Below are 14,746 nucleotides of genomic sequence, written 5' to 3' on the forward strand. Positions count from 1 at the left end.
AAAAATGATCTGTGGGGTATTTTGAGCTAAAACTTCACATACATACTCTGGGGACATCAGAGACTTATTTTACATCTTGTAAAAAGGGGCAATCAACCACCCATTTAAAAGATCCCGCCACTATTTTTGAAAATAGGCTCATTTTCCTACTCCCCTAGAGTTAAACGTTGAGTATTACCGTTTTCGAATCCATTCAGCCGATCTCCGGGTCTAGCGGGAGCACTTTTAGCATAGCTTAGCATAGATCATTGACTCTGATTAGACCGTTAGCATCTCGCTCAAACATGACCAAAGAGTTTCGATATTTTTTCCTATTTAAAACTTTTCTGTAGTTACATCGTGTACTAAGACCGATGGAAAATGAAAAAATTGCGTAATAATATTACGCAGCGCCTGAAAATAGGCTAACTTCCGCTAACATAAGCAACATGACAACCTACTTGCACAGGCACTGTTTAGTTAAGAGGTGAAAGACCCACATCAAGACCACCCTGGAGGAAACAATCGCTTCAGAAAACTTGTTTGAGGTATCCACACATGACCACAACTCACTCGGTTAGGTTTCACTCAGTCTGAATGAAAGGGTTCCAGTGATTAATCTTAAAAATGAGTTTCAGTTATTAATCATTCCTGAGTAATTATCTCTCTGCAGTTTCCCAGCAGAGGATTCATCCAATTAAAATGATCTCCACCTGAAAATTTCACTTCCTGTCTGGCCAACACTCCTGTGATCCGGTTCTGAAATTACATGCACACCTATTCAGATCCACCCCCACAACCCACATACCATCAAAGCAGTGATTCATACTTACTCATATAGTCATTTGAATATAGAGCATTCACATGCTATTGTGTCACTAATCTTTAAAAAAAACACATAACATTTGAAACATTTTACTACGAAATCACCCGCTTAAGACACTTGACACTTACGTTAACGTTAACACTTGAAGATATGATCATGCTCTGAGGCCCGTGGACTCTAGTTTCGCTCTCTTGCATGAATTATTTCTCATTGTGCTCTACTTATGTCAGTTTCGGATGCTGTAATGCTGCCAGTCGAGCTGGGACTTCAAGCTTGACAATTAAATATAGTTTAATATACGCCGGCCACTAGCCCAAAATGTTTATGTGTGTTCAAGGGAAAAGAGAATTTGATGACTCATGGACATGTTCGGACATATCTTGCTGACTAATGAAGGGAAATTACACTTTACCGTGGCGTTTCCAGCTGTTGCCTTTTTCTTCGCCCACACAAGAGTGACAGATGATGAGCTGTATGTTTTATCAAAAGATTGGGTTTAGGATCAGTGTGAGAAGAGCATTACACCTCATGATGAAGGGATGAGCGAGATATAGTCACATATTTCAGACATGATCTGACTGAAAAACCTTTAACTTTTTCATAACCGTATTGGAACTCTTAATATAAAGGAACATGTATTTTAAAATGTAGATTTCCAAGCCTGGAAAAGTAAATAATTCTATACGTTATCTGATTTAATTTAGTTATGGTCAACTCTAGGATATGTCATTGGCTAGCCTTCCATGCCTAGAAAAGTCTAATTAATACAAAATAAATAATATTAAAATTATAAATAATTCTATACATTATCGGATTTTTTTCTAGTTATGGTCAACTCTAGGATATTTCATTGGCTAGCATTCCAGGCCTAGAAAAGCCTAATTAATAAAAAATAAATAATATTAAAATTATAAATAATTCTATAGGCTACTTTGTGATTTTTTCTATGGTCAATTCTAGGATTTTTCATTGGCTAGCCTTTTTTGTGAGTGTAATCTCTTTAAAAATATCTATTTTTAAATTATTATCAAGTACAAAAGCTGGAAAGTCATGGTATTTCATTGGTTAAACGGTGTGGGGGAAACTTTTTAACTTAATCCACATAGGCTATATTAGCCCAAACTAGCCATCAAGAGTTTGTTCATATGTTTCTGTGAGATTTGAAAAGAAATCCGTACAACATGATGATTTTTAAACATTTGCATGTTTATTGCAAACAGTAAACACTGAAATCAACATCATATGATATCAGTCCATCGTGCACTTCTTATATTAGCATTATCAAAACATTCTTCTGTGTGCAATTGATCAGTGCAACAGTTACGTATACACGTTTTGGCATTTTCAAGACATTTTCAAGTATCAAACTCCGACAAACATCGTGTGTTTAGTGTCAAACACCGTCAGAGTTGTCCTTATGTGAGGATGTAAAGTTCATAGGCTGGATAGAAGACATCAGAGCCCAGTTCAACCGTGAGTCAACAGAGTCATCTGACTCCTCTCACTGAACAATGAAGCAGCTCGGGTGATTCCAATGCGATTGGGATCAGACAGAGTATCCACCACCTGTCCTGTTTCCTGCTGATCCTGGCCTCTCTTGGAGCTCATATGGCGAGCTGAGCCGGCCGCACAGGTGTCAGGCTGCATAACCGGTCCGTTCGGAACCAGTTTGTCCAGGAAATTCCCACCAAGGGAGATCGATTCTCGGAATAATCCAAAGCGCGTCTTGCTCAACACGCCACGATGGCTCGATGTGTTGCGAACGCTGTCAGAGTTTCAGTCTGGCGACAGCTGTTTCCATTATTAGTCCTCAAAACCTCGCCTTGGGGATGTTGCTTTTCCTCATCCGTGTCCATTTTCGCCTTCTTCGGAGGTAGGAAGTCAGGCTCGAGCGCCGTCTTATCGCGGCGCTTCCTGGAGTGCCGTTCAGAAGCGCACTGGTTCTCTTTGTCCTCCTCTAGAGTCTCTTTATGTTCCTGAGGCTTCATTGCGACCAGAGGAGAGTCTTTATTGATCTCCATGGGTTCCTCTGTGGCCGCCTCCGGAGCGCACGGAACGACCTGCTCCTCCTCCTCCGCGTCTCTGAGCTGCTGCGCGATGTGGTAGATGTCCCGTGCGGCTCTCATGGTCATGGAGAGCAGGAGACTCCGGTGAAGTCTCAATCCCCCGCGCTGGGTTCTTAATGAATACAGTTTACTAATAGAAAGAGCCATGATTCTCTTTGCCTCGACGTCCATTGTGTTTACAATGTATCAGAATGTTTCAGTTCTAGACGTGTTTTCTATTTTGAAACCTCTGCGCTTTAAGGTCTTCACGGTGGATTGCAAAACTAAAAGTTTTCTCCTCTCAGGGCGGTGTTTTATGTGCGCTCTGGTGACGTTAAGAGTTTCCATTCCCCTGGGTGTATAAACACGCCCCTCCCGTCTTGTCAACATAGGCTTGCGTCATGTTGGCACAGCGCTGAAGTATCAAGTCAACATATGCTTTATGTTGCCATGTCCCCTTATTGTACGCAGCTTTAAGCTTGAAGTAAGATAATACATGCATTCAATTATGCCAGTGTGGATCAGTGTTATTTTAGTATTATTTATATAGACTACCATTAGAGTTTTTATTAATGTTTTGAATTTGCTTTATTTTATATTTTAAAAATGTAAGTTTTTTTGGTCATTAATTTAGTTTTGTAACATTACTCTTTTTAGGGTTATTTATTTTTTATTTATTTCCCTCTTCAACTTCAACTTATTTCAATTATTTGCCAAGGCAACATTTATAATTGTCATTTCATATTTTATTTTATTTTTAGATTCATTTAATTTAAAATTATTTAAATATAATATATTTTAATAGCCTATAATAATGTGGATGTGAGGGGGACAATGACATTTGTTAGCTTAGATTATTTTAAATAATTGTATTATTATTATTATTATTAGTATTTGTATTATTTTCAATAATAACCCTGTTGTGGGTTTGAGGGGGGAGATTAAATGTGTTAACTTAGACTATTTTAAATCATTTTTGTAAAATATCTAATTATTTTCAAGAAAAGATTGCAGAAAAATGCAATTCAGTGATGTTAATGTATGTGCAGCAATAAATCTGAATGATAAATATAAAACAATGTTCATTGGTAAACACGCCCTGCATCCTCCAGAAGCACAAAACAAAATTGTTTTATTAACATAATTATAGCCTACATGCACTTTCGTTCAAATGCAAATATTGAACAATATACAATTGTACATACAACAATGAAACTACACCAAAAAAATGTGTTGTGTAATAATATTAAAATCAGAGTAGGCCTATAGAATTATTACAAAATATATATTGTAAAGTCTTTATAGCTTTATTTTTTTAGAGAGTCTGTAATGCTGTCTACACTACCGCCTTACTTCAGTCAACAGTTTTTTAGTAATATTAAATAAAAGCATTTTCCATTTTATTAAAGCCAATACCAGAAAAAAATAAGGTTGCTTATTTTGGGCTTGTTTTGTAAAACGAAATTGATGGGGATTTTTTCTAATGAGATCTGGCAACACTGTTCTTAATATCACTGCTCTACAAAAGTATCATCACAAACAGCATGTGTCATTATTGCACTGTCATATGTATGCCAGAACAGTAAAAAACTGCTTCGGGACCTCAGGTGATCTGTTTCTCAAATAATCATTACTTATTGATCTCATGTAGCCTAATTATACTAATGACATGTGAATAAAATACATGAAATATTCATAAAGTGTAGAGGGAAATGTTAACAAAGTGCATAATTGGTTTGTTTTTTGTTTTGTTGTTGCCTAACAAGCTAGACTTTCTCGTTGAGAGTTTTATCAATCTGCCCCCAGTGTTTACAGTCCAATTGGACGCTTTTTTTCTGTTTGCTCGACGTCATGTTCTATCGCCATATTTGGAAGATCCGTCGTGTCTCCGGGGAGCGCGCGGTGGAAAAGCCGTGACGTGCCGCAGCTGCACTAGTTCCAGCAGCCTCAGCAGGGGCAGGAATGATGTCACCGCGCACCATATTTGGACTTGTCACCGGTCCAACAGCCCCTCCCTTCTGCTCACATGAGCGTTATAGGAAGCGAAGCGATTGAGGTCAGATGGAGAGGCGGTATTAACATTAAGTGACATGGCATCTGACGCACAGAGGCCATTGGCACATGTCGCTATGCTTAGTGACACACCCTGTGGCACTTCCGGTTCTCAATGGCATGTGCCAGTGGAGAGTGGCATGTGTCACTGACATTGTCGCGAAACACTGACACACCCGGTGGCACTTCCGGTTCTCAGTGGCATGTGCCAGTGGAGAGTGGCATATGTCACTGACATTGTCGCGAAACACTGACTCTGACAGTGACAGTGAGTCGCGGAAAATCTCGCTGTATGTTGTGACACTCAGCAGCGACTGACAGATGAGCTGAGCAGCTGTTCTGGTGTAATTGTGCCACCAAAACCTAAAGAAACTATTTTCGAGATATGTTTGAAATAAATGTCAATTGAACGTTTTAAAAGATCGTAATATATGACGTGTTGGTTTGTGACAATCTTCTGTATCTGCCACTGAATGTTAAATGTAATGCCATGAATGTTGTTGATCATGCAAACTGCACATCCTATAAAACACGAATAAACCATTCGTCATAAGTCAATACAAATACCGCATTAACAGTCGCACACGTTACTGTAAACCTTTAAATTGTGCATGCAAGCATCATGATGCTGCACGCTCGCCTATAGGTGTCAGTATACACATTAGCCAGCGCAAAGATACACCATAACTTATAACAGTTGAGGAACATCAACGGGTGGTGTATTTGACATTTTGTTTGCGAGTTAGAAGGTAGCAAAAAACATTATCTAGAGTCTGATCTTGATTAATTAATATGATTGATATTAAACTACAGATAACGAACGGTTGTACTACTCTCGGTCAAACATGAATGGTAAGTAATGCGGTTTTTGTCGTCGCTCCTGAGGATGACTATTCAATATAATGTAACATCGAGATAAACATTCCATGCCAAAAGTAGAATAAACGAAAATATAAATAACTTAGCATGATAAGTCCATTGCTTATTACATTATTTAGGCATACAATATGCAGTGGTATCCTATAGCCTAAAATAGCTTATGGAATTACTTTAAGAGAGGTTAGGCTAACGTATCGTAAAGTCTTGATCACAGCTATTACTATAATTTCTGAACTATAGTATAGAAATGTAATTATATAATGTAATATTATAAAAAAATACAGATAGATTAACGCAATTGTATATTAGGTGCAGTGTTGTATTCTTTTGTCCCCCTAGGTCCTCAAACGTTCAAAGACCATATTAGTTTAATTAAGACCAATGAAGGAAAAAACTGTCAGCTATGCAGGCAGGCTGTGAATGGGTCAGAAGAGCACCTGGAAAAAAGGCATTTTAAATATGCTGTGCACTTCAAAGAGGGCGATTTTGGTGAGCATATCGGATTTGTATCATATTCTATGCATTAAAATATTCGTTTTATTATAATCTATTCTCTTTATGTGCTTCTTCACAGTTTTGTTCACAGTACCATGCTTTTGTGACAAAATTGTCCAATTAAAAAGAAGTCACTGGCATTGCTTTAAGTGTGACAGGATTTTACAAAGGCGGAATGCATTTGAAGAACATCTGCAAAAACATGGTAGGAGTTAATTATGCTATTATATGATTATTGATCATGCTATTGCCAAACACATAACCATTTAAAATGACTGTTTTCACTGACTTAATATACCGGTACTTGTCTTTCAGGTTGCATGGTAACACCATTCAACGACCTGCCAAAGAAAAGTATGTATTTGTTTATTTTATATTTGCATAATTTTTTGTTGATATTTCAAGCCTATCTTACGTAGTGTTTTCAGACTTTTCATAATACTCGGATTGGAAGCTGATTTTTGTCACAGATAATGGCATTTAGTCTGGGTCTATAATATAACATGGTCCATAGCTTTTAATTAAGCCTTGTACATAATGTATATGACATACTAATCAAACTCACCAGCTAATTCTGAAACTGCTACTGTAATCTATTTACATTTTTAGGTGAGCCAAAGAAAAATGACGAAAATGCAACGAGTGCTTCTGTTGCTGAGCAGAGCTTTCTGTGTTGCCACTGTTCATCCTCATTTGCTACAGCAGGGAGTCTTCGAAGACATGAAAGGGAGTTTCATGCAACATCAGATCCGGTGTTCTGTGTTGATGTACAGCAAGGTGTCTTCATCACAGCAAAAAATAGTAGAGGCCAAAGAGTCCCAATACATGTACAAAAAAGCACCACCTCTCAAGTAATTGCCTGCGAAGTAGCAGAGTGCCGGGAGTTCATGACTCTGGCCAAACTTAGTGGAAAGCCTGGAGCAGAGTGTGAGCATTTGATCAGAGTTTCTTCTGCTCCACCATACATTCCTCCTGAGCCTCTGAGGGAAGAATCCTTAAAGGTGATGCAGGAAAAAGGACTGATTTCCACCACCAGAATGACGGAGTGCTTAGGACATAAAAATTCATCATCAGCAGAGGGAATCAGCTCTGTGTTTCCAATTTTCTTTGAGAAACATGGATATTCTGGCAGGTTTGTTTACTTTTCTATTTATACAGGAAAGAAGGAAAGGTGGTGCCTCTTTGGGCGGACAAGAGTGTCCTTTGACAAATTGTTGGGGAACTGGTATTGCCTTTGTAAGAGTTCGAAGAGACAGTATAGATGCCTCCATATCTATATGGCAATGTGGTGGCTCTTCCAAGAAAGAGAAGATTTATTAATCGAGTCTTCCAGAGCAGACAGTGACTTGTCAGGTGACCCCTCTGAAAATGAAGAAATTGAACCTGGTGTTGTAGGGGAGGGACTGACGAAGCACCAACTGGTTTCAATGACCAACTATCTCTGGCAAAACAAAAAAATTCCAGACAATTTGCCACAGAAATTAAGGACTCAGGCAAGTGAGGTCCCGAAAAGGTTTGAGCCCACAGAGGAAACATGTCCTTATTGCCCTGGGCCAACCCCACCAGGTCTCACAGAACCAGTGGTTGTCACAAAGAATGCATCGGTCTACGACATAGATTCAGTCAAGAAAGGTTTGTACATTAAATTAAAAAAGCAAATTTGTAAATGTGTGATAATGCCATAGTAATTTTCTTTTCGTTCTCTCCTAATAAAGGTGTTACAGTGTGTGTAAAAAACTGCCTGATCTGCAAGACACCGGTCAGGTTTCAAGAGTACACTTCAGGTTTTCATAATTTCAATAATAGCATTATTTTGACAACCCGTCTTTGTGCAATGATGACATCTGCCCTAAAGGTAAGAAAAAGTTATTTGTAATTCTTATGTACAGCATGTCAACTATATTTTAAGGTATGTATTTTAAGGTATACATTTAATTACCACACTTTTTTGTAGACAAACACAGCTATTGGGCGTTTTCTGTCAATGATGGAGGACCTTCTTGAGGTAACAATTCACCACAACACCCTGAGGAAAGCCATTTTTCATTTCTGGGCAATGACAAGATTTAGCTATGACTTTTCATGCATTCGCTGTGGCCATGAACCACCCATCGTAATTGCTGATGGTAATTGGAAGGTGGCCTTTGATTTACCTGGTAAACTATTTATAGAAATTACAGTGTAATAATAATATACAAATAACAATTTTTTATTATAACTGGTGTAGCTAATTGTTCAATTTGACATTATTTTTTCCTCTAGTCAATCTCCTGAAGAGACCATGTACCCAGAATGTACAACCAAGTGACCTTAGAGTTGATGTTGAAGAGAGATGGTCATCATTAGAAAAGGAGCTAATTTGTGTTGGTTTCTGTTATGGTAAAAACTATACTCACAAACATTGATTTATGTGATTATGAATCATTTAAATACTACAGAATTGCTAGTAGAGATAATTTGGCCTTTACCCCAACATCACCTATAGAAACAAAGGAGAGAAACCCTTTCACCAGTGACCTGTCCTATTCATCTTTTGCCCCATGGCTTGGATCCTCCTGCAGAGCCGGGAGTGTTTTACCAAAAACAGAGATCCTCAAAGGGTTTTCAGATCGTCTAAGTGACAAGTCACCTTCTGTAGACTCGCATGCTGTTGAGGACACAGTGCTGAAATTGCTCGATTCCAAAAAGGTATTTCTCTGCCATAATTATTACTCATATACTCACATTTAATTTTAAAGCAAAAAACTAAATAGTTACATTTCTTTTTCAAGCCTTCCAAAAGTGAGCTGCTGGCAGCATGTGCACAGCTTGGAGTATCTGTTGCTGGCTCTGCCTCAGATATCATTAATCGCTTGGAGGAGCTGCTTCTATACAAAGACATTTACCCCAAAATGTTTATCAAACTACAGCAGACTGGAGGTATGGTAGTCATATACAGTTTTTCAATTGAGTTTTTAAGTAGAAATGTTTTAGCTTCTGTCAATTCTTTTTTCAGGTGGTGTTCTTCATGCCGGCTGCCCACATGCCATTGTTTACGTTTGTTCTCCTCTTTGGTGGCAAGAGTCAGCAAGGGACCACGTTGATGCACTTTTGAGTTTTAAAACTCCACCGACTCTCTACATTTCAGATGTAGCTGGGCGTGTAGCACGACATGCCAACAACAGAACTCGACAGGCATTTTTCAGGCCTTTTGATGGTAGACTGTGTGATCCCACGGCTGAAAATGTGGCCAAGGCCTCAGCCAAGGAGCTTTGTGTTCATTTGCCCTGGGTTAAAACCATGACAGAAGGTGGACGTGTCCAAAGTCAAAGTGATGAAGCCACTGAAGCCCTTGACAAGCCTCACCCTATCACAGGAACTCCAGATAGATTTTCACTGTATGACCGCTTTCATCAACGCAACCAAAAACAGGAAAAAGAGAGACTGAGAAGCCTTGATCTTGCCCCAGATCTCATTGGTCTTATCAACTCTTCAGTGGCAGAGCAACTAAATCGGGAACTTGCCAACTCTCGGTACTTTCTTTGTCAGCTTAAAGATGTACATTTTATGTTTGCACTTCGCTTGGTGTTCCATTTGCATAACAGCAGAGTGAACAAATCATTCATGGACAAAATGCTGAGACAGACACAAGGGGCCGCTGAGGTTGGCCTGGATGGCAGACTGAGTCTCTTCACTACATGTGAGATTGATTTATCTTAATTTGTGCATTTAACCTTTTAACTACCTTGCAAAAAGTTGATCTAATCACTGAATTTTTACAGATAGAGACACTGATTCAAGATTGCAAATTCCTAAGCATGTCAAGGAAAAGAAGAAAGAATTGGTCTCAGGGGGAGGACTACACTTTAGCACATCACTTTTCCCCATCTTGAAGGAAAACAAGGTATAATTGAACATATTTACATTTGGTCTAGCACAAATTGTTTAACAAATACAAAACCATGCCATGTTGGAAATGTCATAATAATTGTGTTATCATATTACATGTCATTATTTACTTGTAGGACAAGCTTTCTGAATTGTACTACACTGTACAAAATCATAATTCAGTCCTTGTGCAAATTGACAACTGTGTGGCAACAGTTAAAGACCTACAGACTCTCTATCCAGCGCAATCCATTTTCCCTGATTCAGAAGACATCCTACCCAACCAACCTTGGCTGACTGATGAAGTATGTATTTTTTTGTGTGTTAATGTGTTTTTGTATATATGGTTTACAAGGACACGTGTATAATAACAAGGGTATTACAATGTTAACCGAGTGTGAGTGTGTGTTTAAGAAATAGCAAAGCATATTGACACAAATTTATTTGTAATAGACTGTCAATACTAGAGTAGCACAGCTTGCATCTACGACACCCAATGTAAGTACATATATTATTTTTAAGAGATTAAAAAAATACTTACTGAATTAATTATATACAGTTTTTTTCTGAATTAACTTAAATTAACTTTCTGCAAGGTTGTGATGCTCCCGACATATACATTTGTTAGCTGGTGGAGAGACTGGATCACTGAAAAAAAAATATCCCCTCGAAATGTATCATGCTTGAAGGTATACTTTATAAGCAATCACACACACACACACACACACACACACACACATACGTGTGTGTGTGTGTGTGTGTGTGTGTGTGTGTGTGTGTGTGTGTGTGTGTGTGTGTGTGTATTTATGGATTGTTATGGACTGTTTTTGTAATAGCAATAATTACACAGAATGTATTTTTTATTTTGAAAAGAACCTTAAAGGCAGCGACACTGTGGTTTTTCCTCGATGTGTCAATGACAGTGAGAACCCCGAGAAAGGGAACCACTTCATTTTGTGGGTTAGTTGAAATATTTAGATCCTACAAATGTCTTAACATGAAAAAAAATTTCTGTCAATTTTCTGTAAGTTTTTTCCCTTTTAATATCTTAAAACTCAAAGGTGTTCTGTGGTCAAAGTCATGAGATCCGGGTGTTTGATTCCATGGGGCTTTACAAAGATATACCACAGCATCATATGGAAATACTTTGGTAATGTCTTTGTCTCCTTTTTAAAATGTATTCGCTACAACAACTAGGTACATATAAAGCACATTGACCATTCAGTCAAAATGTATTGAAGATCTATTTTTGTCTACTGTAAAGTAACCATACATAATTTCTTACTCATTAATTACTATTATATTTCACATAATTATAAAGGCAGGGTAATCTTAATTTACTTTTAATATAAATGATCAGTCTGAATGCAGTTTGTTGTTACATTCAGATCAGCAGTGGCTAATAATGTTCTTGTTTTTTGTCTCTATCTATGCATCTTTGTCTTCATTAGTCATGCCTTCAGTAACACATGGAAACTTGCTGATTGGAGGATCTCTTATCCACCACAGTGGCTTCAGAGCCAGGGGGATGCAAACAATTGTGGAGTGTTTGTATGCACTGTAAGACATTAATAAAAATTATATTTTATATTTATATTTCCAACATTTTCAGCTAGCTTTTAAGAACATGTTTTTATTTAATCAGAAAAAGAGTGGTAGAATGTTATGTTCTGACTGATTTAAAAGAAATACACCAACAAAGTGTTAACTTTAATTTTGTTTAATTTGTTCACCTTGAACAGATGGCAGAGATGGAGCTGAAGGGCAACAGGTTGAGCAAAGAGGCCATTGGTCTATCACAAGCACAATATCTAAGAGAATATCACGCAACAGTCTTAGTAAAAGATGTTGTTGTAGAGGTTGGTTGTCTTAGATATTGATATTATCGTTTTAACTTGAAAATGTTCCAAACTAGGAATTTACAGAAACAGAACATTATTATTATTTTTCATTGTAGGATTCAATGAAAAAACCAGAAAAACCAATGGAGTGCATGGCAGGTGACTTGCGTGTGTGCTGTTTTCAAAAAGTCGGCGATGGGTAGGCCTTGTTTGTTTTTACTTTATATTTTTTAGGTGAATACACTTATTATACCATGTGTATCTTATTTGCAGGCCATTGTATCCCAGTGTTGTGAAGACCCTGTGGGTACAGTGTGACATGTGTTTGGGCTGGCTACACACAGATTGTGCTGGAGTGAAAGAAACTGAGGCCAAAAGAGGCACCTTTAAATGTGGATGTGATTTGACACAACCATACACTTTTGATAGGTAAGTTTTTATGGAAAGTTGGCTCTGTCATTGAGAAACATGGAGTTGAATCGTCGTCTAGACCAGGATTAAATTTTTATTTTCACTGAAAAGTGTAAGATCAAAAAAGCAGGAACAAAAGATACACAGCATTAATAATATGGTACTTCAATTCGTTACAAAATCAGTATGATGCTACATAAACTTTGATTTAGCTAACCAAATCTGTTATATGGTTTTTTGGTTACTATTTGCTATGTTTTTATGTGTACAGCACTTTGGTCGGTCAGAGGCTGTTTTTAAATATGCTCTATAAACAAACTGAATTGAACTGAACCACTTATTGACAGCCTTTTGTGGAGTCACTGCCCCATTGTCATCTTTTTAATGATCAGCAACTGTTCTATAGCCTTTTTTTGTTATATGCTATGTAATTACCTGATGTTGATACAATTTACATAATTGTTTCTTTGTAGCACTCAGAAGGCTCTGAGACTTGGGATTGAAAACATAATCTCAGATCAAGACATACAAGTGAGTACTATCAAATCACAATTAAATTTTTTGCCATGTGTATATATAAAATTATTTAACATATTCTGTTCCAACAGGCTTTACATGAAGCTTTTCACAATGAAGACATCAAATCCTGTCGGTTTTATCTGTGGAAACATCCAGAGACATCACTGAAATTCAAGCAGCACTTAAAGCCAAAACAGTGCTATTTCAGCGAAAGTGATGTGAGTAAAAAGCTTCTTGTTAAATGCTTTTCACATTTTAGTTACAGTATATTGTATTGTTATTTTACTACAAGAGGTTCCTTATTATCCTAAATTTCTCATATTTAATAGCTCATCAAACTTGCTGATAAGATAAAGAGAGCAGTGGATGCAGATGGAGATCTTGAAAACCTGAACTACATATTTGATGTTATGATTCCAGAGGTATGTGGAATCATTCATTATCTTAATACTTGATGTCGATTTGTGTTATTTGCTGCTTGATGGAAAACTTTTTCCCCTTTTTTTAAGGTGACCATACTTCTTGTACAAAGAAAGGAGAAGATTTGCCGCTATGCGGTTGAACTTTTAATGGCCTCTGGCATGGTCAAGTTTGACTAATTTGAAGTATGCATCTATCTATTAAAAGAAAAAAGCTGTTGCTTTAACTTGCATTTTTGTTGAGTCTCTTTTCTGTCTCTACTTTACTGAAAAATGTGTAAACATTTTATATGCCATGATTGACTTAACATTGGGGATTAGTCTACAATAACCACAAATTATTTTTAAAATAGGTATCATTTAATATGTGGTAAGTGGTTCTCATCTATGGCTTAATATTTCACAACTAATTTTATGGAATTATGTAATAAGAAATAAACCAATTTTTTACAATGTGAACATGCATTCCTTCTGGAGATGGCATCTGGAGATGTTTTGATAAAATGTTTGACTTGCTGAAGCCACATTATAATAGATATCCAGTTTTGGATAGTAGCCTATCTATAAGCAGAGTTGGTGACAGTGTCAAGGTCCAGCACACTTCAGAACGGTTAGTGCCAGTTTTCATAATTCTTTTAACAATGGCAAATGCCACTTTACAATGGTCATTTTCTCTCATGCTAGTTTAAAATGATATGAAATACCCGATTGGTAAGTGTCAATTTGTGGTTGCACATACCCATGGTGGTTGATACCACTTTAATTTGAACGTTTCACTTTTTTGTTGAGGCTAAATAGTTCTAAATATTCTTTTATAGTTCCAAGCAGAAGTGTCAGTACTATGTCCAAATACATTTTTTTTTATCAAAACAATGTATAGTTAAATACATAGTAAATTTTTCTTTTTACAAAAAGAAAGAAACTTATAGTAAATATACATACACACAAAACAATTAATACTTTGATGTAATGTTTGAAATCAACGTATTATTAATTAAATGTCCTTCTTACGTTAAGTGCGTATGCCACGCCATCTACATAATGGGCAGACAGTGTCAGTAGGCCATGTCATACAGCGACATACTCCGCATAAATGCCAGTGGGACAGTGGCATGTGTCACTAAAACTAGTGACATTTGTCAGTGGACAGTGGCATGTGTCACTAAAACTAGTGACATTTGTCAGTGGACAGTGGCATGTGTCACTAAAACTAGTGACATTTGTCAGTGGACAGTGGCATGTGTCACTAAAACTAGTGACATTTGTCAGTGGACAGTGGCATGTGTCACTAAAACTTGTGACATTTATCTGTGGCATGTGTCACTTAAAATGGTGACATTTGTCAGTGGACAGTGGCATGTGTCACTAAAACTAGTGACATTTGTCAGTGGACAGTGGCATGTGTCACTAAAA

The 14,746-nt window shown here is 37.3% G+C and overlaps 2 protein-coding genes across 2 annotated transcripts; one reads left to right on the forward strand and one right to left on the reverse strand.

The window, feature by feature from the left end:
* Window positions 1–2,004: 2,004 nt before the first annotated feature.
* On the reverse strand, window positions 2,005–3,134 carry ier2b (immediate early response 2b). The gene has a single exon (XM_079844252.1). The coding sequence runs from the start codon at window positions 3,040–3,042 to the stop codon at window positions 2,536–2,538; it is 507 nt and encodes a 168-aa protein (XP_079700378.1). The 5' UTR covers window positions 3,043–3,134; the 3' UTR covers window positions 2,005–2,535.
* Window positions 3,135–5,747: 2,613 nt separating this feature from the next.
* On the forward strand, window positions 5,748–13,565 carry LOC307143636 (uncharacterized protein; the record flags this gene model as incomplete). The annotated part of the gene is made up of 24 exons (XM_079845363.1): window positions 5,748–5,754; window positions 6,121–6,270; window positions 6,592–6,630; window positions 6,886–7,908; window positions 7,992–8,131; window positions 8,231–8,432; window positions 8,539–8,655; window positions 8,762–8,964; window positions 9,048–9,195; window positions 9,272–9,955; window positions 10,038–10,159; window positions 10,281–10,448; window positions 10,597–10,641; window positions 10,740–10,832; window positions 11,017–11,103; window positions 11,205–11,293; window positions 11,595–11,703; window positions 11,886–12,002; window positions 12,101–12,183; window positions 12,258–12,413; window positions 12,869–12,926; window positions 13,004–13,132; window positions 13,244–13,336; window positions 13,424–13,565. The coding sequence occupies 24 exons, from the start codon at window positions 5,748–5,750 to the stop codon at window positions 13,511–13,513; spliced, it is 4,152 nt and encodes a 1,383-aa protein (XP_079701489.1). The 3' UTR covers window positions 13,514–13,565.
* Between the last annotated feature and the right edge of the window lie 1,181 nt (window positions 13,566–14,746).

This window comes from Gobio gobio, assembly GCF_949357685.1.
Source record: "Gobio gobio genome assembly, chromosome: 19".
Lineage (NCBI taxonomy): Eukaryota > Metazoa > Chordata > Actinopteri > Cypriniformes > Gobionidae > Gobio > Gobio gobio.